Raw genomic sequence first — 27603 nt, 5'->3', positions numbered from 1 at the left:
ACAGAGCAGACTTCACACTGTCATGCTTGCAGGGGCACAAAGTGTAGGAGATGGTGTCATTTCCCCTCCTCTCTTCTCCATTCCTCCCCTCTCCCCTCCCCTTCCCTCCCCTTTCATCTCCATTCCTCTCTCTTCTTTCCCCTCCCTTTCCCTCCCCTCTCCTCTCCTGTCCCCTCCCCAACTCTCTGCTCCCCTCCCCTCTCCCTCTCCCTCTCCCTCTCCCTCTCCCTCTCCCTCTCCCTCTCCCTCTCCCTCTCCCTCTCCCTCTCCCTCTCCCTCTCCCTCTCCCTCTCCCTCTCCCTCTCCCTCTCCCTCTCCCTCTCCCTCTCCCTCTCCCTCTCCTCCCTCTCCTCCCTCTCCTCCTGTCTCCTCTCCTCATGCTCTATCTCCCTTCCCCAAGTAGGGGACTGTCTTGATGAGTGCTATGAATCCAGTATCTGTGCCTGGAAGACCCTGTGACCCAGCTGTGCAGGAGCATGAGGGCTTCCGGTGCAGGGACAAGGTGTGGTAAACCATGGGGAGCTTCTTCCTCCATGGGTATGTCTAAGAGTGTCTGGAAGCCCGTGGAGTAGTGAGGTATCTATAGAAGGACACTGATACAGCCCTGTCGTAAACAGAGTCTTTAAAATCTCTGTCCTGCCTCCATCTCGGGGAAATCCCCTTCGATGAGCAATGCAAAGTCCCACTCTCCTCTCCTGGAGGCTGAAGCACTGGACACAGCATCCATAAATGCCTGGTTGGCCCCTTTCATCATTTCCATAAACAAGGAAGGAGGACAAACGGACTTTTATGGGACCCCCCTCCCGGCATTGACCGCTGGCTCTGCCCTGCTCTTTGCTGCCCTAATTTGCACCCTGTACCTAGCAGCTGCCAATACCCCAAGCTCATAAACCTGATTTAGTGGTGATTAGGGGTTTGGACCAGTCCAGTCCCCCAGCCTCCACCAAATAAAAAGGGAAAAGCTGAGCCACGGTTCGATCAGTTCTGGCCCGTTCTCCTTCCTCTCCAGGGATCCACCTCTGCCTCCCCAGCCATGTCATGCCGAAATTTCCAGTTGAGCTCCAGATGTAGCAACCGGAGTTTCAGCTCATGCTCGGCCATCATGCCCCGGATGGTCACCCACTATGAAGTGAGCAAGGGGTCCTGTCGGCCCGGGGTTGGCGGGGGTCTCCGATCCCTGGGCTGCCTTGGCTCTCGGAGCCTATGCAACGTGGGCTTCGGGAGGCCCCGTGTGGCCTCCAGATGCGGCATGCCGGGCTTCGGGTATCGGGCGGGAGCCGTCTGCGGATCTCCCGCCTGCATCACCCCTGTCACCATCAATGAAAGTCTGCTGGTCCCCCTGGAGCTGGAGATTGACCCAACGGTGCAAAAGGTGAAGAGAGATGAGAAGGAGCAGATCAAGTGCCTGAATAACCGATTCGCATCCTTCATCAACAAGGTAAGGGCAGCCAGGGTAGGGGTGGGGAGAGAGCTGCCGCGGAGAGCATCCCGGATCTGTTCTGTCTTGGGCAGCACAGGAAGAGGCATTTGTCCATGGGCCTCTGGAGCATTCCATGACCGGTTGTCACTGAAAATACCTGCTTCCCAGTTCAGACTAGCTTGAAACTTGCAGCGCTCCTCCAGCCTCTGTCCCAGTGCTTGGATTACGGGTGCACATAACCACACCCAATCCAAGCCCTTCTACACTCTTCATTTTTTTTTAAAGAATATGGCCTTTCTCGGGATGTCATCTGACTAAATTATCAAGGTTGTCGGAGAGCAGACTGTCAGAAAGACTTCCAAAGTAATATGAAAGGGATGGCAAAGGCTGCAGCTAACAGCCTTCCCCTTGAGGAATAAAACTGTGTACCTGGGCTGTTCCAAGACTCTTAGGTCTGAAGGCAGAGATCATAAACACCATGAACCCCAAATTTTCCATCTGTTTAGGCCTGGGGTGAGGCAAAAGTGGAGCAGAGTTCAGAGCACAAGGTGGCTGTCATGCAAGTTTTGCACTTGGCAGCCCCCAAACCAAAGCTTTGGGAAGCTACAAGGCTGAGTGACATGCTACCTTTAAGTAGCACTGAGCTGCCTGTCATCCCTAATTCCCTGGGTTTGTCTCTACACCCTGGAGACTCAGAATCCATGCCAAGCATTAGCCTGTTGTTGCTGGAAACTCCAAAGATTAGGGCAAACATCCCTGAGCCAAAGTCAGAAGCCCTGAGTCCTGGTAGAGCCCACTCCTCTTACCCTGAGTCTCTATGGAAGCTGCTCACAGCTCAGCCCCAGGGATTTTGCTGCCTGGCTTGGGGATGGACAGATGATACAGTGGGATACTCAAAGGAGGTAATCTATACAAACGTGTCTGTGGTGCCAGGCCATGGTGGTACATGCCTGCAACACATGGGAGGGAGAGGTAAAAGGAACAGAGTTCAAGGCCATCCCCAGCTACATAGTGAGTATACAGCCAGTCTGAAATACATAAGACCCTGTACAACCCCCACTCCCCCCCCCAAAAAAAAAAAAAACAACACAGGCTAGTAGCTGGATAAAAGGCTAAAGTCAGTTGCTGCCAAGCCTGACAACCTGAGCTAGATCCCCAGAGGCCACGTCGTGGAAGGAGAGAACTGACTGCCCCAAGTTGTCCTCTGACTTCCACATGTGTCCTTGGGAACAACATTTAAAACTGACCTCTAGTCTACACACACACACACACACACACACACACAAATGAAAGGAACTGTTCCATCAACACTGCTTTACTTTTAAAGTCTGCTATGTTCTGGCTATAAACACCTCATGAGGGGAACCTCAGCCATGAGCTTCTGTTAAGGCTGCTGGTATAACTGTTGACCACAGTTAGAGGAACATCCTTTCGGCACCTATCTTAAGAGACCCTCTATGAGAACCCCATAGCAAAGCCCATACTATGCTCTGTGTGCCAGTGACTGGCACACAGGTGACCAGATCAACTCATGCAGCTGCTTCCAATCATGAATCCAACCCACAGAAATGCAAGAGGTGGAGCACAGCTCACCACTGGGAGTCCGCTTCCTTCAGATGCTGCCACGGAAAGTGGAGCAGCAGAGACAGAGTCAGCAGAGCTAGGGCACAACCCTTGACCTGACCTGACCTGTGCCCTTGGACCCAGGCACTCGTGTGTGGGTGTGCTTATGGCAAAGAGAGGCTCACAGGGGAGCAGGCATGGTCCGGGTCATGGGGCTTCCAAGTGGCCAGCCAGAAAGCTGCATGTGGACTGCCCATGCGTTTGATACAGCAGTCTTTCCACCCCAATATGGACCACTGAGGGGTAAGATGAGAGTCCTTTAAGGTCCCTAAGGCCAAGGAGACACAAAGATACATCTCTTTGGGTATCAGTCTCTGCAGAGACCTGTTGATGGCCTCCGGGTCCTTTCTATACAGTGACACCCATTCTTGGGGCAGGTTCGGTTCCTGGAACAGAAAAACAAGCTTCTGGAGACCAAGTGGAACTTTATGCAGCAGCAGAGAAGCTGCCAGAGCAACATGGAGCCGCTCTTTGAGGGCTACATCTGCGCCCTGCGACGACAGCTGGACTGTGTGTCCGGAGACCACAGCAGACTGGAGGCTGAGCTCTGCAGCCTCCAGGATGCACTGGAGGGTTATAAGAAAAAGTAAGTGGCCTCTTCCTTCACCCTGCAAAGGGACTAGAGCAAGCAAGCTGCAGAGACAACTCAGACCCCAGTGTCCTCATCAAAGTAGGGAACTCGACAGCAAAACAATTATGTAGTTCAGAGCATCCATTATTATCACCCACGATGGAAGTCCTGAAGTGTGTCCTTGCCCCATCTCCCTTCCTTCCACCCTGCTTGAATGGGGGCTTTGCTGAAAAAGTTCTCTCTCTTGCCACTCATGGAGCCCCAAGTCTCTGTTCCAGCTACACCCCTAGTTGGGATTCCATTTTGCCAAACCCTTTACACACCAAGAACTATACCCTAGTCTCCTGACCATCCCCAGTGTTATTTCCGCCATGATTCTGTGGCTCCTTTTTCCTCCACTTGATGAGCCTCCTCTCAGGATCCCCCTCATCCCCATCCGGATGTCACAGCTCCCATCCTGTCTTCCCAGTCGTCCCCTAGAGGGACCATGGGTATCTGTTGTCCATCCCATCTCACCCACTCTCCAGAGGACGGGCCCTGAGCCTGCCACTCAATGTTAATGAAACGAAGATTTCCAGCTTGTGGGGGAGGGGGCAGAGAACTTGTCACCTGGAGGATTCTGGGGGTGGGAGCTGTCTCCTCAGAGCCTCATGGAAATGTATAGGGCGTGAGATGGGAGATACACATTTCCATTGAGGAGAAATGGTACAAGAAGATGGGACGAGGAGCGTGTCAGTAGTGTGGAGCCGTGTTGGAGACATGACTGTTAAGTGCCAACCGCTGGCCTTCTTGGTGACAGGTACTGTGCTAGAATGTAGTGTCCCACCTCTAACCCACAGCACCAAAACCCTTTATACTTATATGTAACGAGGTACCAAGAAGACCCACAGGAGAAGAGACAAGGGGCAGGGACATGGGACATGTTTGGACTGTTTGGACCATGACCTTAATAGATAATTTTTATTCCAGTAGACTTCTTCTTCTTCTAAAAGATACCCAAAGCCTGGTGTAGTGGTACATATCTTGTAATACCCGAACCCAGAAGGTTGAGACAGGAGGATTGTGAGTTCTGGGCTATCCTGAGATATGTAGTAAGTTCAAAGGATACAGAGTAAGACTCTGTCTCAAAAATTCTTTTAACTTTTTTTATCTATTAATTGAGGGCCACAGTAGACTTGAAAAAATGGAGGGAGTGAGGGGGAGCAGGTAACTGATGGGCAGGTTGTGGGAGTGAGCAGAGGCCAGGCTCAGGGGCCATGACTTCCTTGAGAAGTACATAGCAAGTCAAGTTTAGACTGGTTCACAGCTCAAAATGAGATCTTTGGGTTTTAAATATGAGGTCCTTCTGGCACAGTGCAACCAACTCTTGCACAACACTTGTCCCAGCCAGCACATTGTCAGAGGGCAGCATGGGTGTCAATGAACTCATCAGAGCCCTTTGAGGCAGTCCTGGGTTGCCCTCATTCTACTGGGAATATCCCTGTGAAAAGCTATTGCCCACCCAGTTTGGTTGTGTCTAGTGTGTGACAAAGTGGGGATTTGAATTTAGACAGTGGCTTCAGACATCCTTGTCAAAGTTAGGCAGAGCTTTGCTGGACCAAAGAAAGGTGGGCACTAGGAGCACAGGGCTGGTTCCGTGCGCTGCCTCTTCTCGTCAAACAGTATCTGTAGCTAGACTGAACCCTGATTCCCATTTCCATTCGGGTACAGTGTGTGGGCCGAGGAGCCCCCAGGAAGTGGGAGGGGTGCATCTGGGCTGTTTCTGTGCTTTGGTAAGTAGGTAATTGCTACCTCTACCGCAGGGCTTCAGGTGGGGGCCAGACATACCCTGCAGGCAAGGAAGAGGCACAGGGTCAGCTGGGAATCTACCTGGGACTACAGCCACCTCAGATCAGCTTGGGAAAGATGACCTGCTAGGAGCATGACCTTACTCTCATTTCCAAAGGAAATGATGAGATGAGGAGGCTTCCCCCGCAGCAGGAGAATGAGGTAGTATTGTGGATCCTAGGGCGTGAGTCATCATGGAAGCAGGCTACTGGTGGTGAGAAGGGGCAGGTTGAAAGGTAACTGAGGTGTTGACAAGAGTCTGTCTCCAGAGGGGAAGAGCCATAAGGGTCTGGAGAGAAGGCTGGAGCATGAGCCCACGGGCACAGTGCACCCATGCACTGAGAGGACTCTTCCAAACTCCACGTCTTAACCAAAACGATGGTCTTCTCCCCATAGGTATGAAGAGGAACTGTCCCTGCGTCCCTGTGCTGAGAATGAGTTTGTCACCCTGAAGAAGGTGAGGTGACACATAATGAAGGGAAGAATCCAGATACCAGCCCTATGGGTGTAGCCGCCCGTGTCCTAAGACCACTTCCACAAATAGGTTCCTCTCCCTTGGTCTCTTGTGTTGACCCTGGAAAAGAATGCCTGACACCCCCTTCAGCTCCACCCTGCCTAGCAATAGGGGTTGGCCTGATCTCCACACGTCCTTCCACCACCTTACATGGGATCTGAGCTGGGGAATGGCTATGAATCTAACCGCCCAAGCAACTGCCTGCCCCTGTGGCTAATGCCAAGTGAGAAACAAAACAATCGCCAATTTAACCCCAGGCACAGAAATAATCATCCAGTTCCTCAGCTGGGAACTGTGTGGTTCCAAGCTCCCCTGCACAGGAGCTGTGGGGATCCTCTAGCACCTCCCCTTCTGCATCCTCCCCATGGGGCTCAGGCCCGGCCTTTCCCCCTTTTTGACCCCATCTCCCTTTGCCTCCACCTGAGCTCAGAGAAGAGCCCTGAGCCCACAACCATCCCTGCCATGAACTTGCCCAGGAAGTGCTTCGCTAGTGTTGGGCGTGGCTCTGCATCCCCTGATCCAGGTCACAGTCTGTCACTGTGTTACAGGACGTGGACACGGCCTTCCTGGTGAAGGCTGACCTGGAAACCAACCTGGAGGCTCTAGAACACGAGATTGAGTTCCTGAAAGCCCTGTTTGAGGAGGTATTCACGGCCATGAGGTCTTCTGGGTGATCTGTCAGGCAAATTCCAGAGGGACATGGGTGGACAGGAGGGCCCAGGAAAGACTAGAAGGACATCTCATGTGAACTCAGGGAGTGAGACTCCCCAAAGTCATCCAGATAGATGGTTGTCAGGTCTCCCCTAGAGAAGTTCTGGGTCCCCATAGGGATAAAGGGCAAAGACAAGACAAGGGGGATAAGGAACAAGGAACAGGCTGGGGACTATAGGCTGGGAAGAGCAGGAACTGTAAGTAGTAGGACATTTGAGTGGGTTCCTCTCATGGCTGCTCGGTGCTCACTCCTGCGTGACCTCCTCAGGAGATCAGCCTGCTGCAATCTCAGATCTCAGAGACTTCAGTCATCGTGAAGATGGACAACAGCCGGGACCTGGATGTGGATGGCATCATAGCCGAGATCAAGGCCCAATATGACGACATCGCCAGCCGCAGCAAAGCAGAAGCAGAGGCCTGGTATCAGTGCCGGGTAAAACTGGGGTGCAGAGGGTCTGGGAGAAACATCAAAGCAGAGGAGGGAGCAAGGGTGGAGAGCAGGGAGAATCAGAAGACAGGGTCTCTGTGCTCTCTGCCCCCAAAATAACTAAAGACTTAACATGTCTGGGCCACCCCACGGCACCAAGGAACTCACAGAAACGTCAGCTCTGCTGTTTCTGCCAGGTCAGGTCTCTGCACAGCAGAAGGACCCCACACACAGGCCAGCCCTGTCACCAGGTCCCCAGCTCTGTTTATCCATAGACTCACTAGAGTGGCCCTCTAAGCAGCATGCAATCAGTATAATTGGTATTGGTGGCAAAGAGGGTTCTGAGCTTCACAGTGTAGGTGGAGGCTGCTGGCTTGGGTGTTACTGGTGCTGGAGCAGAAACAGTGATTAAGGGTGCTCCAGACTTAGTAATTAGGGGCTTGCTGGGAGAGCAAGGGGAGCCTGGGGCAGCTGTATCTAACAAGTCATGTCATCTCAGCCTCAATGGCTTGTCTGTGTAATGTAGTGTACATGCGCTCATCCCTTGGCTCCCAGGCTCAGCAACTGTTCGTTGAGCATCTCTCACATGCAGAGCACAGAGCATGGAGCTGTAGATGCAGCAGGGACAGGGGTAGGCAGAAAGCTTGCCTTCCTACCATTTTCTTTCTTGGAAACAGAGCCAAGGGCAGGCAATAAACATGACAGGGTACCAGCTCCAGGGAGGGGTGTCATGTGATGACACACAGCATCGCCATGAAGAGGATGAGGGAGGAGGACCCACAGAGGTGCTGTGGAGTGGGGCTTTAAATAGGACAGCAGAAGATGGTGAGGGTAGAATGTCCCTGTTGGAAGGAGTCTATGGTCCCATCAGGAAAGCCACTGGTCCAGCTATACCCACGTCCATGAGACCACTCAGCAGTTTCCAAGGACAAGCAGAGGGTTTCCACAGTAACAGGAAGGGCAGCACATGGACACTGGACAAATAGGGACATTGACATTTGACCTACTCTTAAAGAACACATGATAAGCATAGAGCAGGGGAAGGGCAGCTAACTTAATTTTTTTCCACTTTGAATCTGATTTCTGATTGTTTGTTTGCTTGCTTATTGTTTTTGAAGTCAGCCAAAGCAAGACAGCATACTGTTTTGGTTTTGACTGTCCAATCCCAGGTTAAACATACAATTCTTCTAAAGACCACAGGACGTGGAAAATGGAAATAGCCCTCAGGAGAGCTAAGGCTGTGGGGCAGAGAAGGGAGCAGATACAAACGGAGGAATCTAGGAGCATAGGAATCAGAGATTGGGACTGCATGACATAGGAATAAGGAGCAGCCACACAAGGCCCCTGGCATTGATGAGAACCGAAAAAGGAATGGGTTGTGGAACAAGTATGGTCATGGAGCACTGACATGGAGCATCTAAGCTAGGAAGCTGATGGGCAAGAGGCTGGGGACAATGAGGAAAGAGACAAGAGATGCCATGGTGAAGGGCCAAGGTCTCGTCTTTCTGTCCCGGCAGTATGAGGAGCTGAGGTTGACAGCTGGGAACCACTGTGACAACCTACGCAACCGCAAGAATGAGATCCTGGAAATGAACAAGCTAATCCAGCGGCTGCAGCAGGACATCGAGACAGTCAAAGGCCAGGTGAGGTCCCGAAGTGGTTAGGAGGGTCCACCAGAGCTCCACTTTCCTGCTGAGCCATGCAGGGCACAACAAACCTTGTCAGTGAGGAAGAGACAAGCCCGGGCCACCTCGTCTCACAGGAAGCAAGCTGCCCACCAGCTGCATGAGCAGCCCCACAATGTCAGGTTCCCCGCTGTCAAAGACATAGCGAGGCAGAGGATCAGAGTCAGTCTCTCACCCTGCGGTCCTGACGTTCAACATGACTAAGTTGCTTATAAAATTAGTTCCACTAAATTATCCTAGGCTTGTGAGAACCAGCCAGGCATTGCCATCTATTTATCAGCCACAACTCCATCTCTGTTCCTCTGTGTTTCTAGTCCCAGTAACACCTTCCTGTGCCCTCTCCCCAGCGATGCAAACTCGAGGGAGCCATTGCCCAGGCAGAGCAGCAGGGGGAGGCTGCTCTCACTGACGCCAAGTGCAAGCTGGCAGGGCTGGAGGAGGCCCTGCAGAAGGCCAAGCAGGACATGGCCTGCCTGCTCAAGGAGTATCAGGAGGTGATGAACTCCAAGCTGGGGCTGGACATCGAGATCGCCACCTACAGGCGCCTGCTGGAGGGCGAGGAGCACAGGTGAGCACAGACAGGCACCAGGGCGGTTGTTTTCCTGCCTTCCTAGGTCAGCTGCTGCTGTCAGCATCCCACAGTCTAGGGAAGCAAAGCACAGTCTGCCGTCCCTCCTCCTTAACACAGTGAGGGCAGAAAGCAGGGCTCCCTTCGAGGCAGGAGCCTGACCTCTTTTCCCTTCTTTCTCTAGGTTGTGTGAAGGCATCGGGCCTGTGAATATCTGTAAGTAGCTGAGTCATGAATCCTGGACTCTGGGTCTGGGGTTTTGGTAGAATTCCCATGTGGAAACCCACCACATTCCACCCAGCCCTCTGGAGTCTCTCATATCCCCGTGGGATGAGCTTGTCTGCCATACTTCCTGTGAGGGTGGAGAAAATCCAGGAGGGCTGCCTACCCAAGCCACCACCTGAACAAAGGATGCTTTGCTGTTAGCAGCAGGGTCAGGAGAGAGGTACAAGGCAAGAAGAGTCTGAGAGGGGTCATACATTAGTCCCAGCTTCACCCAGGCTCCAGGGAAAGAGGAAGTAAATATATGGGGTGCTTCCAAGCATTGGGTAAAATTAGAGGGGGTAGATGGGTCCTTGGGGGCAGGTAGAAGTACTGGGAGGTTCAGAGACTGGGATGGCCCAGGGTAGGCGATGTTCCATGTGGGACACTGAGCATGCTTTCCTGTCTGTCTTCACAGCTGTCAGCAGCTCCAAAGGTGCCGTTCTCTACGAGCCCTGTGTGGTGGGCACGCCCATGCTGAGGTCCGAATACTGCACTGGGACCACAGGTGTCCTGAGGAACAGTGGGAGTTGCAGCGTGGTGGGCACTGGTGAACTCTACATTCCCTGTGAGCCCCAAGGGCTCCTGGGCTGTGGAAGTGGGCGGAGCTCCAGCATGAAGATGGGGGCGGGTAGCAATTCATGCAGCCGCTAGTGTTAGCGCTACTCAGATTCTGAAAATCCTAGATATCATACCTCTACAGGGCCGAAGACCAGACTATTCCAAAACTCTCTCTTCTCACACCAACTACACATTGCCCTAGGATACTCCTGGGAACTGAGCTACTCTCAACTCCCGCTCTACCCTAGGATACTCCTGGGAACTGAGATACTCCCAGCCCTGCTCACATCTTCAAAGCCACGCTTCACATACCTAGATGCAGATCCCAAGCTGGACACAGAGTATGTGGGGACACAGAGAAGGGGGCTTTATTGTCTTTGTCACCTGGGGTATCAAGTCAACTCTAATATGGTCAAGAGAGTGGCTATAATCTAATCCACTTCTCTCCAGGAGAGATGACCAGATGGACACACTATAATTTTACTTTGTAAAAGGTTCCATACCACTTTCCTCATGCCAGCCCTGTCCTTTCTACTCCATACCCAAGTCTTCCCATCTCCTCTCCCTCTGGTTCTCAAATACCTAAGAAAATTGAACTCATAGCACCCACCTGAGGCATGCGGTATTATAAAACAAACAAACAAACAAAAACAAAAGGACTCCCCATTCACATTCTGAATCTCAAAACCAAAGTCTACAATCAGAGCTTCAGGGTCACTGGGCACTGTGCCTCCTGAGCATCCAGACTCTAAGGTGTTGGGTAGTGTGTTGAGCTCAAAGTAAAATACAGCGCTCATTGGCAACTGATGGCGAGACGTGCCTAAAATGAAGGTAATGGTTCATGGCATGGTTGCTGCTCAGACGGTGAAGAGCCAGTCTTGGTTACTATGCCTTAGCCCCAGCCCCGCCTACTGCCTTAGCCCCAGCCCCGCCTACTGCCTTAGCCCCAGCCCCGCCTACTGCCTTAGCTCCAGCCCCGCCTACTGCCTTAGCTCCAGCTCCGCCTACTGCCTTAGCTCCAGCTCCGCCTACTGCCTTAGCCCCAACCCCACCTACCTCTGTACATAGCCACTGCTTCCTGCCCCCCTCTCATTTAGTCCCCTCTAGCTTTGAGGCTTGGGTCAGATAGGAGCAGTTCACCCATACAGTGGTGTGGGGCTGCCCCAGTCACTTGGAGGCTCGATTAGGATCTGAGAGAGGGAAGAGATGCTAGGCTGACATACAAATCCTGTCTGCCTGGAGTTCAGGTTCTCTCTGAAGAGTCTCTGAGCTGCCTGTTTCCAATAAACTGACTCTGTTCACACTCTAGAAACCAAAATGTCTCACCCTGATTGGTGTAGGGTTGTGATAAAGGTAAGGGAACTCACAAGGAGCCGTTAAGGACTTCAGTCTAGGGACAGAAATGAAGGAGTTACACTCATGAGAAAACCTCACATACGTGATGTGTGAGTGGCCAATGGAGTAGACATGACGCTGTACAATTCATACTGAAAACCTGCACATCACACATGTGCAAGAACCTCTCCATGTTATGAACAGCACGTGTTATGCACAGCCTCTCCATTCCATGGACACACACACATCTAGAGGTGACCCATATGACTCCATCATGCTATGTCAAGACGTAGCATCTCCCATCTCCACCACTCATCCCCATGGCCTGAGAGCTCCCACTTGGGGAAAGCTTTGGAAATGAGTAGCATCTGGCCTGGGAGGAAGATCATGACATTCCCCTAACCTCTCCTCATTTAAGAAGCCTAAGGACTCGGAGACAAACCTGGAGGCCAGCACTCCCACCCTTCATGAGGCCCTACATCCCTCTCTACTGGCAGCATTTACCTCAGAGTTCACCCTTCCTTGAGAGCTTTCTGTCCCTTGTGGTGGCCCCTGCTGGAGTCAGAACCAGCCTCCTCCTTCCTACCACCACATTCAGAGCCTCCATCCTGTGCAGAGCCCTGAGCTAGAGGCCCTGAGATGAGAAACAGGCCCTGTTAATCTCCAAGAATTCTAGTCCAAACTGTGTAACCATAGATAATATTCAAAACAAGCTAGTGACTGTGCTGAAAGCCAGTTAGAGAGGCTCGCAGAGACCCAAGAGCAGAGTGTGATGAGAAGCCCGGAGCTGCAGATTCTGGGCAGCTTGTTTAAAGGAGTTCTCTCATCCATTTTTTGTTAAGCCAATCTATTTTTGCTTTGTTTTACTTTTGAGATCGGGTCTTTCTATGAAGTCTTGGCTATCCTGGAACTTGCTGTGTAAACCAGGATAGCCTCAAACTCAGAGAGATCCTCCTGCCTCTGCTTCCTGAGAGCTGGAATTAAAGGCATGTGCCACCACACCCAGCCAACAACAGATATTAAGTATCTGCCTGAGTGAGGCTACCAGGTGCTAATAGTACAGAGGTGAAGGAGACGTCCCTCCCTGTAAGTAACAATACTAAGGGCCCTTAGAGAGCATAGAGAGGCAAGACTATGGGGTACCTTTGGCAGACCTGTGCCAAGGTGTTCCACTAAGAAATTATGCCACTCAACAGATCTAGTGTAAAAGGTTTATTGGGGGAGGGAGGAGAGCAAACAGCTGCCTCGGAGTGAGGACATTAAAGAGACAGACAGACAGAGGAAGGGAGCAAGGTTGGGGGGAAGATCTGGGGTGACCAGGATCTTTTATGAACCACACCTGTTAACACCTGAAGTACTTAGAGGTGTCAGGTGATGATGTAATCTGATGCCAGGTCCCTAAAGTTAGGCTGATGGAAATACCTGATTGCTAACACCTGTGACAGGATGCTAACTGGCACAATCACAGTGGAGAAGCAACTGTTAGTTTCCAAAAATGTTACACATAGAGTTACCTAGCCAGTCCACTCCTAGATACATACCCAAGAGAAATGAACATCTGTTTCCACACACAAAAAGCTGCTACATTGTTTATAATAACTAAGACTTGGAAACAACTCAGATATCCATCGGCAGATGAGCAAAATGATATGGCTCAGCCAGACAGTGAAATGTTACTTTATTCCTGAGAAGAAATAGGATGCTAATGAGTGCTACAACATGGGCAATCCTTGAAGCATAAAAGGTGAAGGGTAACTCCTTAGGGCCAGACAGAGAGGAAGCTGGGAGCCGCCAGGGAAATAATGGCAGCTGCAAACATCAGTGAACAGATGGAAACTTTACCAAGTTCCCTTAAATAAGCATGTCGTGTGGAGCAGCGCATTGTATTCTGGGGCCTTTAAGAGCAGCTTAATGGGAGTACAGAACTGAAGCATTGATTATAGCCAGTTGTCTCTGACAGAAATGTGGCAGGGTTGTGGGGGCAGGGCTGGGGGGGGGGCAGGGCACCGACAGAACTCAGAGTCAGCAGGAAGTTTCCCCCAGGAAGAGCAGCAAGCAGCAGACAAGCCTGAACCTCAAAGGTCTGCAGGACTGTGGGGAGAGAGAGGCCCTTACTGGGAGTCATAGCAGCTGGCAGGGGTATAGTGAGGGAGAGCCTCCATCTCTACCTGCCCCTGTGCCTGCCAAGCTCCCTCCAGGGCTCTGGAAACAGGAATACTCTGGCTTGGAGTCAGCAACCAGCCCCTGTGAGACTTTTTTCCATGTCAGTGGGGCTCCTAAGAGTGTTTGCTAAGAGGTGGAGGTCCCCAAGCAAGTGCTACACCCCAGCTCAGGCCTGATTACATATCAGGGGCTCCACACATCTTCAGGTTGTGTCGCCTTGCAGTGCTGCATCTTCCCTTCCACAGTGTGGGAGGTGATTCACAGCAGGCAGAAAGTGCCTCCTGGTGGTGACCTGCTGATTCTCATCCCACTCTTCTCAAAAACACCTCCCTCTGTGGAGCCCCACTGGGTGCCAGGGGACAGGAGGAATTGCCTAGCTGGTGGGTGGCCTGAATCTAATCATTGATCCTCACTGAGGGCCCCAGTAAAGACAGCTGGGGAACAATTAGCAGAGCTGTAAGGAGGGTGGGAGGAGCTGGAAGTGAGCACTGTATCCCTGTGTCTGCCTTCCCAGGTGTCTCACAAGCCCACGTGCCTCTCCCTGTCCTGACTGTCAAGTGCTTTCTGTCCCAGAGTTTGTCCCTAGAATCCTCTACTCCTGTGCTTCCCAGTGGCCTTTCCTCATCCAGTCACCTCAGTGGTCCCAGGCTCACTTTCTTCGGCCTCTTTCCAGCTAGGGTTACCAAGCACTCAAAAAACAAAACAAAACAAACAAAAAACCCCTGCAGCTTAGGTTAGGACAATGGTTTCAAAAATGGCACTGTAATTCTGGGGGCTAACAATTGTACATTCAAGGCCCGCATGGAGCACAGATAGTTCTAAGCCAGCCTGGGCGACTTAGTAGGAGATGAGGGGTGGGAATATAGCTCAGTGGTAGACCAGTGAGTTGCCTAACATGCATAAGGCCCTGTGTTCAATCCCAGTATAGAGTGGGGCAGGGGTGAGGGAGAAGAAGAGAAGGAAAAGGAGGGGAAGAGGAGGGGGAAGAGGGGTGAGAAGCAAAAGGGAGGGTTAGGAAGGGGAGGACACTGAGCAGAGGAAGGGAAGCTGGGTCATCAGAACCAAAGGGCAGGAAGATGCTGCCCTGCTGGCATGATTGCAGTCAACACACACACCAGGAGAGCATGGTGCAGCTCCGTGGAATCAATCTGAGCCACATACTGCCAAGAGCAACATTTTCACTCTGGCTGGTTAAGGGGGGTAGGCAAGGAATTTGAATCCCGCCAGAAAAACTCATCGTTTGTTAGGTAGTAGGTGTTGCCCCCAATAAAAGTAGACCAGTTTACCTCCTCTAAGGAAACCTTTGGACCCTTAGTCTGAAAAGGCACAGACAGGAAGGTTCTGGACAATGGTGGCTTCCGCCTCTGACCCACCCACCCAGCCACTTCGGAGGGGACACTTCAGAACTTGCTTTCCAGGCAGAAGCAGGTCTCAACACGAGAAGCTCAGCACAAACCAGGCGGAAGGAGGAGCTCAGCAAAGCCTCCTCAGCTCCTGGGCTTCCCCTCCTGTCCTTCCCACACACACCCCACATGCCCAGCCAGGCTTACCCAGGCTTCCTGGACCTTCCCTGGCTAGCTAGGAGGGGGTTCCCCTCCCCTCCCACTCAGAAGGTCTCCCTCCTCCCCGTGCCCCAGATAGTATCATGATGACCCAGCAATGGAGACTCAGTCACACCACTGAGGAGAGGCAGATCTCTGGGATTACACCCAGGCTTCCTGACAAGAGAAACTGTCACAGCAGCAAAACCTCCAGCCTGGAGTTGCCAGGGCGACTCCTCCCCCAGCCCCCGCCTCCACCCACCACCCCTTAGAACACAGCTCAGGACTGTGCTATGCATCATCAAGCAAAATAATGGCTCAGAACTGTAAAGTGCTGATGGTAACAGGGATATGCTTGACTGGCCCCAGTCACTCCCTCCCACCCTTCCTGCTTAGGATGCAAGGAAAGCCCGGATGAAGACAGCCCAAGAGTGCCTAGTGGAAAAATGAGCATCTTGCAGTGGGAATGTGGGGTACAGTACAGAACCAAGGGGTCTGCTCAGAAGAAGATGGAAGATTGGGCTGGAGGGGCAGCAGTGAGAACAAACGTGAGGAAAACGAGCCTCAGGCAGGCTAACCAGGCCCCTGAAGGTCACTGGCAAACCATGTACCAGGGTGATGTTTGCCCATTAACACTGGAGAGGGTGCGGTAGTGTTATAAAGTGGGGTTTTTAATGGAAAGTGTTACGGTTTTTTAATTTCTCTGCAGACAGGTACTTCTATTACTGTACCTACTCACACCAGAACACACTGACCCAGACCACACTGCTACGGGGTGGTGAAAGTGGAATTATATCCAGTCTACCCAACTTCATCCTTGAGTCAAGCCTTCCTCCCTCTCTGTTCTCCTTCCTGCACCCCTCTGGCTCCTCCCCTTTCTACCTCCAGTGGGGTTCTCTTGTTCCCTTCCCATTCTCCCATGATTCTTTGCCTGGCCTCAGAGACATGGAGACCCCTCTTACCCAACCAGGCAGAACCAAATCCCAACCACCAAACCTGGAGAAAGATCTGGATCCATTCTATGACCTCTCAAATTTCTGTGCCCCTGGCATCTCCAGGGACCCCTCCATCTACTCTGATGCCTGAGGGATCCTCTTCCTAAAATACACGTGAAGCCAAATGCCCAAATATCTTACTCTTCTTTCTCTGCTCTGTCTTTCTGCTTTTAACCCCCGAAATGCGTGCATTCATTCAACAGCATGTCTACACACCCTCCCACCATCCAGTTCGGGAGACACACAATAGTGTTGCTTCCTAGAGCTAGCTCTCCAGCCAGGGTAGACAGATGATTGCAGACAACCCCATGCAAGAGAGTGCTCGAGTGATAAGGAGTCCTCAGGAGAGAAGGAAGCAGGGGAGGATGGCAGGGATCCCCAAAAGCAGGTGAGAAAGTGGAATAAAAGCAAAGACCTGAAAGCTGTTAGAATCTAAGCAGCCCCAGCAGTAAGAAGTGATAAATGTCTGAAGCAGGAGAGTCCATCCTGACTGAGTGATGGACAGGCAGGAGTGGCTGGGGCAGAGTGGGCAATGGGGCAGTGGGAACAGATGCAGTCAGAGAAGGTACTGAGAGTCATTACAGAGAGACACTGGTTCTGAGGATGCTCAGCAAAGGTATGACGTGCTCTAACAGGCCTTTGAAGGATCCCTTGATGGTGTTGGGAATGCTCTGAAGGAACAGAGACAAAAGCCAGGGACATCTCAGGAGCCTGAGTCAGCAGACCCAATGAGGAGCAAGTGATAGGCTCCAGCTGGCATGGCAGCATGTAGCAAGAAGCACCCGAGGACCAGGTCTTGTGAAGATGGGTGTGTGGTGGATGGAGGGAAACACCGAGCAAAGAGTGATCCTAACAAACAAAGGCAAGAATGATCCTAAGACTTAGCACAGGAGCTGTTGCAGAGACTGTGAGGCTGGAAAGGGAAAATACACAGTAGAAGGAATCAGGGGGAGTTTGGGATGTGTATTGTTTGGGGTGTCTGTTTGATATCTAAATAGGAGCTATTGATTAAAACATATGCTTTGGGATCTGGAGAGATGGCTCAGTGGTTTAAGATTACCCACTGCTCCTCCAGAGGAGTCAAGTTCCGTTCCTAGCGCCTACATTGAGCTCAAAACTCATTATAGCTTAAATTCCAAGGAATCCAACATTGTCTTCTGGCCTTCATGGGCACCTGAATACCTTCACACACACACACACACACACACACACACACACACGCACACACACACACATAATTAAAAATAAAATAGATCTTACACAGGACACAGAGTGCAGGGGCGGTCCAAGGTGCAACTATGCAGTGGTGCTCACAGACGGACAGAATACTTAAGTCTGAATCTGTGTGATGTCACCAGGGTATGATTACGGTGAGAAGGGGCAAAGATGAGAAACAGAGGCCAACCCAGGGGCACTGGGCATGTAGAGCCTAGAGACGGGAGCTGCTAAGAAGACTGAAGGAGTTGGGATGATGCAGTGCCTGGAGGCAGGAAGAAGTCCATGCTCGGAAGGTAAAGGTGGACTGAGTTAGGCATTGCTGCTGGGTCAAGGGAAGTGAGGGCTGAGGAGACCAGGGAGGTCATCAGCAGCGTCCACTGGCGATCTTTACTAGAAATATTCTCCTGTTATTTATATTTCATTTTCCTCTTTAGACAAACAAGAGAACAAACAGTGCTCACCTGAGTAGGCTTCTCAGAAAAAGCACTGATACGCTGATATAACTTCATATGTAAATGTATGTGTATGTGTCTTAGGGTTTCTATTCCTGTACAAGCATCATGACCAAGAAGCAAGCTGGGGAGGAAAGGGTTTATTCAGCTTACACTTCCACATTGCTGTTCATCACCAAAGGAAGTCAGGACAGGAACTCAAGCAGGTCAGGAAGCAGGAGCTGATGCAGAGGCCATGGAGGGATGTTTACTTATTGGCTTGCTTCCCCTGGCTTGCTCAGCTTGCTTTCTTATAGAACCCAGGGATGGCCCCATCCACAATAGACTCTCCCCCCTTGATCACTAATTGAGAAAATGCCTTACAGCTGGATCTCATGGAGGCATTTCCTCAACTGAAGCTCCTTTCTCGGTGATAACTCCAGCTTGTGTCAAGTTGACACACAAACCCAGCCAGTCCATGTGTGTATGTGATACATACAGACATGGATCAATGTCTGCCTATAAGAAATCTATCCTAAACATCCAAGCAAGCAGGTTTCCCCAACCACAAAACAAGGACAAATTGTGTTGTGTACTAGAATGTAAAGCATGAGCAGAAGCGTGAAGTCCTGCATATCTGCAATATTGCCAAGAGTGATGATCTCTGCCGACTTTTTGTTAGTTCTTATTTCTTTGTTTCTGTAACCAAATCAAAGAATCAAAGAAACCTAATCAAATGAGTGGTTCCAGGAACCTGTGAGGGTAGGGCTGTCACTCAGCTCTGGGATACACCTGGGATTGAGGGAGGGGGCTCCAAGTCATGTGGGTGGCTGTACACATAGTACATGGGACAGAGTAGACACTAAAGAATAAATGTCCTTGGAGAGTCTCCAGTCAGAAACATGTCCACAGTAGCCCCAATGAGCTCGGCTGCAGATCCAGCCCTTGTGTAAACAGCTAAACCCCAAAGGATAGCTATAACACTGCTAAGGGTCTTCTGAACATTGACTTTATCCAAATCGATGTATCAGGCAGTTTTCATATGCATGGTTTCTTGGAGCTGTGAATACACCATCTCCTATGCACTGCCTCTCCTGCCTAAGAGAGGTAACTCTGGGTACCCACATTCCTTCAGAGCCTCTGACTAGAACTGTTAGCATTCTAACTCTCTGGTGGTTAGCCACACTTAGAGTTGGGGGGAGGGGGAGCCTTTGGATTTACGAGCAAAGCAAATTAATGTCCCCACAATGGCAATTGCGGTAGACTTATAGGGAAAATAAGACTTTAATATTTACGTGTTTATGTGTTTTTAATGTTTATAGGTTGCCTGCTCCAGCCCGCATCCTGATGAGAATAGGTGTGTCTGAATTGGTTCATTGTGAAGGATGTTATAGATGTGAGGAGTTTCTGCTAACTACCCAAGCTCATAAATGCCTTCAAATGGCTTTTTTCATTTTTATGAGGCCAATCCTCATGTCCACACACACATAAAAGAGGTGAGAGGGATCCACTAGCCTCACAGAGACTCTCAGCGCCAGCTCACCCCACTCCTCATTGCTCCTCAGCTGCCATCTACTAAGCCACCATGTCTTGCCGCTCCTACAGAGTCAGCTCTGGCCGTCGGGTGGGAAGCTTCAGTTCTTGCTCAGCAATGGCCCCTCAGCATCTGAATCGGTTCCGGGCCAGTTCTGTCTCCTGCAGGAGTGGGCCTGGCTTCCGGGGCTTCGGTGGGTTTGGTAGTCGGAGCGTCATCAACTTTGGATCATCCTCACCCCGGATAGCAGTTGGATCCTCTCGTCCTGTCCGCTATGGAGTTGGCTTTGGAGCTGGCAATGGGATGGCCTACGGCTCTGGTGATGGGAGTGGCATTGGTCTGGGCTTTAGGGCCAGTAGTGGTGTTGGCCTTGGCTATGGTTTCGGAGGCCCTGGTTTTGGCAGCCCTGGCTTTGGTGGCCCTGGCTTTGGTGGCCCTGGCTTTGGCTACAGAGTTGGAGGAATTGGAGGCCCATCAGCCCCTGCTATCACAGCTGTGACTGTTAACCAGAGCCTGCTGACACCCCTCAACCTGGAGATTGACCCCAATGCCCAGAGGGTGAAGAGAGATGAAAAGGAACAGATCAAGACACTCAACAACAAATTTGCCTCCTTCATCGATAAGGTACCTTGCAGCTTAACCTCTGGGACAGGCACTGAGAGTGAAGGGGTGCTAGGGTGCTTTTCCCTTCAAAAGAGTTGGTCCAGTCTGAGCCATTGCTTTCAACCCGAAGCACTTAAGGCATTTGCCAAGGGCATGGAGGGTTGAATGGCTTCTAGATTGTTCTGTGCTGAGAATAGACAAGCCAGAGGAACTGCTGCATCATGAGAGACTAAGATGCTGGCCACAATTTCTGGGGGAAAAAAAACAAAAAACAAAAAATATCCAGCTAAACCTAAGGGCATCTGGTCAAATCTGGCCCTGTTTCCCAGTTATTTAGGCATGTCTCTCACACAGGAGGGGGATTTCAGCCAGGTAACCGATTGGATCATGCTTTAAATATTTCATTCTTTAAGATCATGGCGGTTTGGAGGAGATTTTCATAGTTTCTGAGACTGATGGAGAATGGGATGAGTAATATTTACATAAAACTCAAAGAATCCACACACACAACATAGGCTATGTAGACCTAGTCAGGATTGAGGGAAGTGCAGATGATCACCAACAGCTATAGAGAGAAATAATGGTGTCAATCTTCCAAAAGCAAATACCGGGTAGACCATGTCTTCATGGAAAGGAGACTTGGTTTCTGTGAGGAAGTGGGAGAGAACCTCTGTGATCTCATTTTACTTTTGAGCCAAGGAGCTCAGTTGACAGAATATCAAGGATGCTGGCCACGGTGTGCAGTCTGAGGCAGCCACCTCCAAGAACCACGGTGATTCCTAACATAGTGCTGTCACTCTGTGTACTCTGCTGGGGATGGTTGGTTTCTATTCCCAGGTACAGGCAAGCCCAGCAAAAGCCTCATGTTTTGTACTCCCTCAGGACTGGCTGACACCTCGCTTAGATGTGGAGGGGGAAATAATACTGAAATGTTATTATTACTAAATGTCTTTATTAACTAATTGGGTGTGGGTAGAGGGTCAGAGACCTGCCCTCCTGGATTCTGGTGAGTTAGAAGGATAATATAAGCCAGCAGAAGGAAGAACACCAATAATATGACACGGAGTCTTTGCTGGCCATCTGAAGACCTACTCTGCACTGGTGCACTACCAAGCACCTTAATGTGTTTTCTTTGCTTCTCATACATAGGTGAGGTTTCTGGAGCAACAGAATAAACTCCTAGAGACCAAGTGGAGCTTCCTCCAAGACCAGAAATATGCCCAGAGCAACCTGGAGCCTCTCTTTGATAACTATATCAACAGCCTTCGGAGGCGGCTGGATGTACAAGTCAGTGACCAGGCTCGGCTGCAGGCAGAGAGGAACCACCTGCAGGACACCCTTGAGGGCTTCAAGAAGAAGTGAGTGTTCCTGAGCTGCCCATACCTGTGCCCCATATGCACCTGTGCCCCATATGCCCTGTGTCCCATATGCCCTGTGCCCCATATGCACCTGTGCTCCATATGCACCTGTGCCCATATGCACCTGTGCCCATATGCCCTGTGCCCCATATGCCCTGTGCCCCATATGCACCTGTCCCCCATATGCACTTGTGTCCCATATGCACCTGTGCCCATATGCACCTGTGCCCCATATGCCCTGTGTCCCATATGCACCTGTGCCCCATATGCACCTGTCCCCCATATGCACCTGTGCCCCATATGCCCTGTGCCCCATATGCATCTGTCCCCCATATGCACCTGTGTCCCATATGCACCTGTGCCCCATATGCCCTGTGTCCCATATGCCCTGTGTCCCATATGCACCTGTGCCCCATATTCACCTGTGCCCCATATGCACCTGTGCCCCATATGCACCTGTGCCCCATATGCCCTGTGCCCCATATGCAGCCCAATGCAGATAAGAGCAGCAGTGTGAATAAGAATTAGATAGGTGTTGGCTACAAAATGTAACTCTGGTATGCATGAGGAACAGTGGTGTGGGAAGTGGGAGGTGAGAGGAGGAGACCCTCTGTGGGTACTGAGGAAGTGGGGGACTTGTCCTTGATACTACCAGTGGGGATCAATGAGTTGACTCTGAAAGAGACAGCTTTAGTTCTGGAAGGAGTTCCTACATTCATCACTGGGCTATATCCTACTTCCTCTGTGCAGAGACCCTGAGTTGTCTCTCACAGAGAAGTGTAGCAATGGTCTAGATTTCAGACCCTAAATTCCAGGTGAGAAAGTAAGGGATTTGCTGGGCCACCGGCTTAGAGAAAGTTTTAAAGGTAGGACTAAGGTATGCTAAGGTGGCAATAGAGAACCACGTCCCTCAACAAACCAGGATCATGTTGTAGGATTAGTGAGGGCTTGTGGGTAGCAGGAGAGAGGGCTTACCCACTTCATCTCCATGTTCCCAGGTATGAAGAGGAGGTGGTATCCCGGGCCAATGCTGAGAATGAGTTTGTAGCGCTGAAGAAGGTAAGGGGATGCAATGAGGGGAAATTCTACATGGGAGCACGTGTTCTCTGGAACCCCAGCTACAGGCCCAGAAACTTCCCTGGCAGCCCTGCAGTGGCTAAAACCGCTCACCCAAATAGCAGAACCCCAAAGATCACAGGCTCCCTTCAAAGTTCTGACAGGTCCACATATTATTTGAGTTTTGGTACTGTGAGTTTGAAAACAATTTCTTGAATGATCAAGGCTTTTTTTCCCTTCTATCTGTAAAAATCATTCCATTTGTTTGATTTGCTCAGGAGGGGCACATGTATACCCTGGTCCGTGTGTGGACAACTTGAGAGAATTAGCTCTCTCCTACCACCGTGTGGGACCCAAGGATTGAACTCGGGTCTTCAGGCTTGGTGGCAAGCACTTTACCTCCTGAGTCATCTCTGTGGCCCCTTTCCTGTTTTTAAATAAGCCCTTGATAAGGTCCAGCAACCCCTGTGTGAGCTTCCACATTGCAATAGGGAAAGAGACCCAGCAGGAACTGATGGCTCCTCCTGCATACTTTCGGACCCTTCCTAATTAAGAAGGCTAAGCAGCACAGGCTCACCCCTCTCTCTTTTTTTTATGCAGGATGTAGATGCAGCTTTCCTGAACAGATCTGATCTGGAAACCAATGTGGAAGCTCTGACCCAGGAAATTGAATTCCTGAAGGCTCTGTATGATGAGGTGAGGCTCTTCTCTAAGAATTCAAGGCTATGACTGCTCAGCCTGCATGCCCTAAGGGCTGAGTCAGGCCTTCGTGTTTCCAGATACTGGTTTCATGTGTCTAGTTCCACTCCCACTCAGATCTTTGTGCTCTCTGTCACTGTGTCTGGAAGTGAGGAAGGCCAGGGAGGTAGGCGTCTCTACAGCCATGTTAGGCCTGACAATGAACTCTGGTCATCTGTGGTCCAGACCTTCATTGTCCAAGCTAAAGACTGAGTTTGGGAATGCCTGAAAAGGCAATTTGAAAGAAGAAAAGAAATGCATCTGATTTTACTAGACAAACCAATATCATTTGCGTCCAAGTAACCTATTTAGTCTGAAGTTGAGCCAGACAGAGATGTAGGGGGCAGTCTCACCAGGGTAGAGACCTTGCTTCACTGAAGATTCTAGATCTAGGAATCTCCAGGCTCTACTGTGTTTTAAAATAGCATTACTTCTTAGTGGACCATGACCAGCCCCAGACATTTTGTGGGAAGACCAATGTGAATTTAAGCAGCTGTCAGTCTGATCACCTGAGGTACCCCTGGTTTTGACAGTAGCCTAAGCCAAAGCAGATACTGAAGGTATGGTCTGAGCTTATGGCAAGGGTCTTAAAGTCAGACTCAATTGCTTCTCGAGCATACCTTTTTTCTGAGCCCTAGGCTGGGTAGGAAGGAGGTCTCACACAGTCATAAAGCAGGAAGCAATGCTCCCTGTCCCTGATTCACAGGGGACCCTGTGGCATAGTCCCAGCTGCTGATGGACCACTGAGCCCCTCTGCTTCTCCAATGCAGGAACTCCAGTTGCTACAGTCACACATCTCTGAGACATCTGTCATCGTGAAGATGGACAACAGCAGGGACCTGAACCTGGATGGAATCATAGCTGAAGTCAAGGCACAGTATGAGGAGGTGGCGAGGCGGAGTCGTGCGGATGTGGAATCCTGGTACCAGACCAAGGTGGGTGATGGGGGACTTGGGGAGGGGTACAGGTGCCCTGGGGTGAAGACTTTGGTCTGAGGTCTTCAACCCAGACTGTGTGTGACCAAAACACTGTACTCTGCTCCCCCAGTATGAAGAGATGCGGGTGACCGCTGGCCAGCACTGTGATAATCTACGTAACACACGGGACGAGATCAATGAGCTGACCCGGCTGATCCAGAGGCTGAAAACAGAGATCGAGCATACCAAGGCTCAGGTGGGAAAAAGAGGAGAAAGCTCTGGAGGGAGGGAGGCCAGGGCCTGGCTTTGAGGAGGACCAAATTTGGTGAAGGGAAAGGACCTAGCAAGACCTGGACACAAATCCAAGGGCTGGCCATAAAAACTTTCTGGGAGACAGGAATATGGACTAGAGGGAAGGCCTGGGGCTGATTCTTTAAGTAGGGAAGGCAGAAAGAATGGAAGAGCCTGGATTCCTTAGGTCCCAAGGCAGTGGAACCCCAATGGATATGGAGAATGGGGAGCAGCAACACCCCACCCCTTGCTGACCACAATCACTATCCTTGGAAAAGCAGCCATGGAGAGCTGCAACCCAGGCCTGGCACCAGGTTTCATACCATCAGTTAGGGCAGGGTTTCTAACCCTGAGTCCCTAAGAAAGCTCACATACAAACTCTGTTCTCTGCAGTGTGCCAAGCTAGAGGCCGCCGTGGCTGAAGCAGAGCAGCAGGGTGAAGCAGCCCTCAATGATGCCAAGTGTAAGCTGGCTGATCTGGAGGGTGCCTTGCAGCAGGCCAAGCAGGACATGGCCAGGCAGATGCGGGAGTACCAGGAGCTCATGAATGCTAAGCTGGGCCTGGACATCGAGATTGTCACCTACAGGAGGCTGCTGGAGGGCGAGGAAATTCGGTGAGACCTGAGACGAGGAAGGAGTGAGGTCAGACTTCTAGAAAGATTAAACCAAATAAGGGGAGGGAACCAGGTGAAGAAGCCTGCAGTGATCAGTCTTTAGAGAGAACAATATATCTTCCAAAAACATGAGTCGGTTGCCCTTGGCATGGTTTTAGAAGGTGCTGTGCTGGCAAAAGCAATTACAGACAAGCTGCACCAGGTCATAGGCATTTTGCTTGGTTGATTCATTTGTTAAAATAGTAATAGGTTGTCAAATAGTTTAGTTCAACAATTTAGAGGCAGTGTCTAGATACATGGTGTGTTTCAAAACACACTAACAGTTGGGGGTAAGACCCACGAGTTTCTGGTCTACCCAGACAAGAAGCCCCTCACAGCAAGCAGGTTCATAGCTCATAGGGATTCATTTGTCTTGTCCTCTCTCCAGGATCTGTGAAGGTGTTGGGCCAGTCAACATATGTAAGTATCTTGCCTTTTCTCAGCCCATGTCTTCTCTCTCCTTCAAATTTCCTTTTGGCACTTGTGGGAGTCGAGAAGCTCCCAAGATAGCTAATCTGGCCAAGATAGTCAGGGAAGCAGGAATATCAGTGTCCCTGGACTGGGAGTGTGTCCTCATCAGAGGCTCCCAGAACAAAAAGTAGACAATGGTTTGTGTGACTCTCACCAGAGAAGGTTTCTGGAAAGAGACTTTTGGCTTTCAGTGGTACTGTAGGCCACCATCACAGAAGTAATAGACTGTGTCACAGAGGTGACTCATATCTGGGTCACAGGGATAGGACAATGCTAAATGGAAGTCACCTCCCTCCTTCAACCTCCTGCTGCTTATGAGTATAGACTCTTAAAAGTATAGACTGTCCCCAAAGCAGGCGAGACACTGCGCCAGCACTGTAGAGCAGGGTGAGCCTCCACTCTGTAGAACTCCAGTCTTCTTGAGAAGGCGAGTGCTAGCCAGTGTCACACTGGGAGGATACCAGCTGTGCTCTCAGAGAAGAACCATGATTTGATGGAAGACATAGGGTCAGCAATGACCTTCTGCACAAAGTCAAGCCCAGAGGTCTCAGGAGCTACAAGGACTCCGGTGCAACAACAGAGAAGATAGTGTAAAGCATGCAGGCTGGGGCTGCTTCAATCAAGGCTAAGCTGGATGCCAGCCCCGATATAAGGGCTCTGTCTAGTAGAGCAGTTAGTTGGGCTATAGAGTAGAGACATCAGTAGGGCAGAGATGGCTGTCCAGGAACTGGCGCTGGCTAGATTTCTTGTCTGATGGATACATAAAAACAAGCAAGAGAGACAGTATAATGACAGAGGAACCACCATATGGTTCTATGAAGGTCACTGCTCCAGTGTCTGGATGCTTGGCTTCTCATCTGATGTAGGACACAGATAAATAGTAGTTTGTATACATGTGCACACATTAATGGCAGCCAATCTGTAGGACATGGACAAACACCTGAGGATACAACAGCACCTGTCCACTTGCATCTGGGTGCCTTTCGTGTAGTCTTGGTTTTGGGGCCACTCAGCCAGTGGCTGGTGAGTCCTAGAGTCAACATTCCTTTCCTTTTTTTCTCCACAGCTGTGAGCAGCTCTCGAGGAGGGGTGCTGTGTGGGCCTGAGTTGGTCTCTGGATCCAGCCTTTCCCACAATGGTGGAGTCACCTTCTCCAGCAGCAGTGGCATCCGTGCCACTGGAGGGGTTCTGGCTTCCTCAAGCCTGAGGGCTGGTGGGGACCTGCTGAGCTCTGGGTCCAGAGGAGGCTCAGTGCTGGTGGGCGATGCCTGCGTTCCCAGCATCCCCTGCCCACTGCCAACTGAGGGAGGCTTCAGCAACTGCAGTGGTGGTCGTGGTAACAGAAGCTCCAGTGTCCGCTTCTCATCTACCACCACCTCTCGCAGGACCAGGTACTGAGCACCCAGCCCTAGGGGGCCACTTCCTGGAAAAGAACCAGCTAACATCCCCTGCTCCTATCCCCTGAAGTGCATAGACTCTGGTCCTGAGGGATTCCAGCCACTCTTCCTGCCAGTACCCAAACCTAGATCATGTTCTCCTGAAGGATTCTTCCTTGTGTAGATACACTAGCCCTGCCCCAGCCCCAGCCCCAGCCCCAGCCCCAGCCCCAGCCCCAGCCCCAGCCCCAGCCCCAGCCCCAGCCCCAGCCCCAGCCCCAGCCCCAGCCCCAGCCCCAGCCCCAGCCCCAGCCCCAGCCCCAGCCCCAGCCCCAGCCCCAGCCCCAGGGGCACCAGCTTCTCCCCAATTCCTGGCTCTTCCTCAGGCTCCAGTCTCAGTAAATGTATGCATTTTCAGCACTACAGAAAGTAGTGCCTCCTGGGGAGAGAAGGGTCATTCAGAGCCAGCATGAGCACAGACCCCTGGGGCCTGCAGGCATCCTTAGCCCATCTTGTTCCTCCCTTTTCCCTTCCCTGGCAGAAGATGCTTCACTATCCTTCCCCTGACCCCAAAGGACACACAGTCCTTGGAGGCCCCAGGGATACCTAAGTTGCCATGATGGTTCTCCTCTCAGTGGCTCATCTGGGCCGTTTCTCTTATGGTTGTTGGTTTGTGGTATATGGGTCTGCCAAGTAGATGGAGTCCAGACGGAGAAGTGGTCTCTTTAGCTCCATGTGCCTTGTTCTTGTGGTGA

At 51.1% G+C, this 27603-nt stretch overlaps 2 protein-coding genes across 2 annotated transcripts; both read left to right on the top strand.

Moving 5' to 3' along the window:
• Positions 1 to 1033: 1033 nt before the first annotated feature.
• On the top strand, positions 1034 to 11471 carry Krt82 (keratin 82). The gene is made up of 9 exons (XM_034516473.2): positions 1034 to 1438; positions 3421 to 3629; positions 5838 to 5898; positions 6504 to 6599; positions 6935 to 7099; positions 8611 to 8736; positions 9126 to 9346; positions 9531 to 9562; positions 10026 to 11471. Exons 1-9 carry the CDS (start codon positions 1034 to 1036, stop codon positions 10259 to 10261), a joined length of 1551 nt encoding a protein of 516 aa, XP_034372364.1. The 3' UTR covers positions 10262 to 11471.
• Positions 11472 to 19436: 7965 nt separating this feature from the next.
• Krt84 (keratin 84) lies at positions 19437 to 26999 on the top strand. The gene is made up of 9 exons (XM_034516547.2): positions 19437 to 20009; positions 21138 to 21346; positions 22345 to 22405; positions 23003 to 23098; positions 23911 to 24075; positions 24188 to 24313; positions 24742 to 24962; positions 25390 to 25421; positions 26539 to 26999. Exons 1-9 carry the CDS (start codon positions 19437 to 19439, stop codon positions 26868 to 26870), a joined length of 1815 nt encoding a protein of 604 aa, XP_034372438.1. The 3' UTR covers positions 26871 to 26999.
• Positions 27000 to 27603: the final 604 nt, after the last annotated feature.

Source organism: Arvicanthis niloticus, chromosome 13 (genome assembly GCF_011762505.2).
Source record: "Arvicanthis niloticus isolate mArvNil1 chromosome 13, mArvNil1.pat.X, whole genome shotgun sequence".
Taxonomy (NCBI): domain Eukaryota; kingdom Metazoa; phylum Chordata; class Mammalia; order Rodentia; family Muridae; genus Arvicanthis; species Arvicanthis niloticus.
Note: the sequence above shows the minus strand (reverse complement) of the source record. Positions and strands in the feature narration are given on the sequence as shown.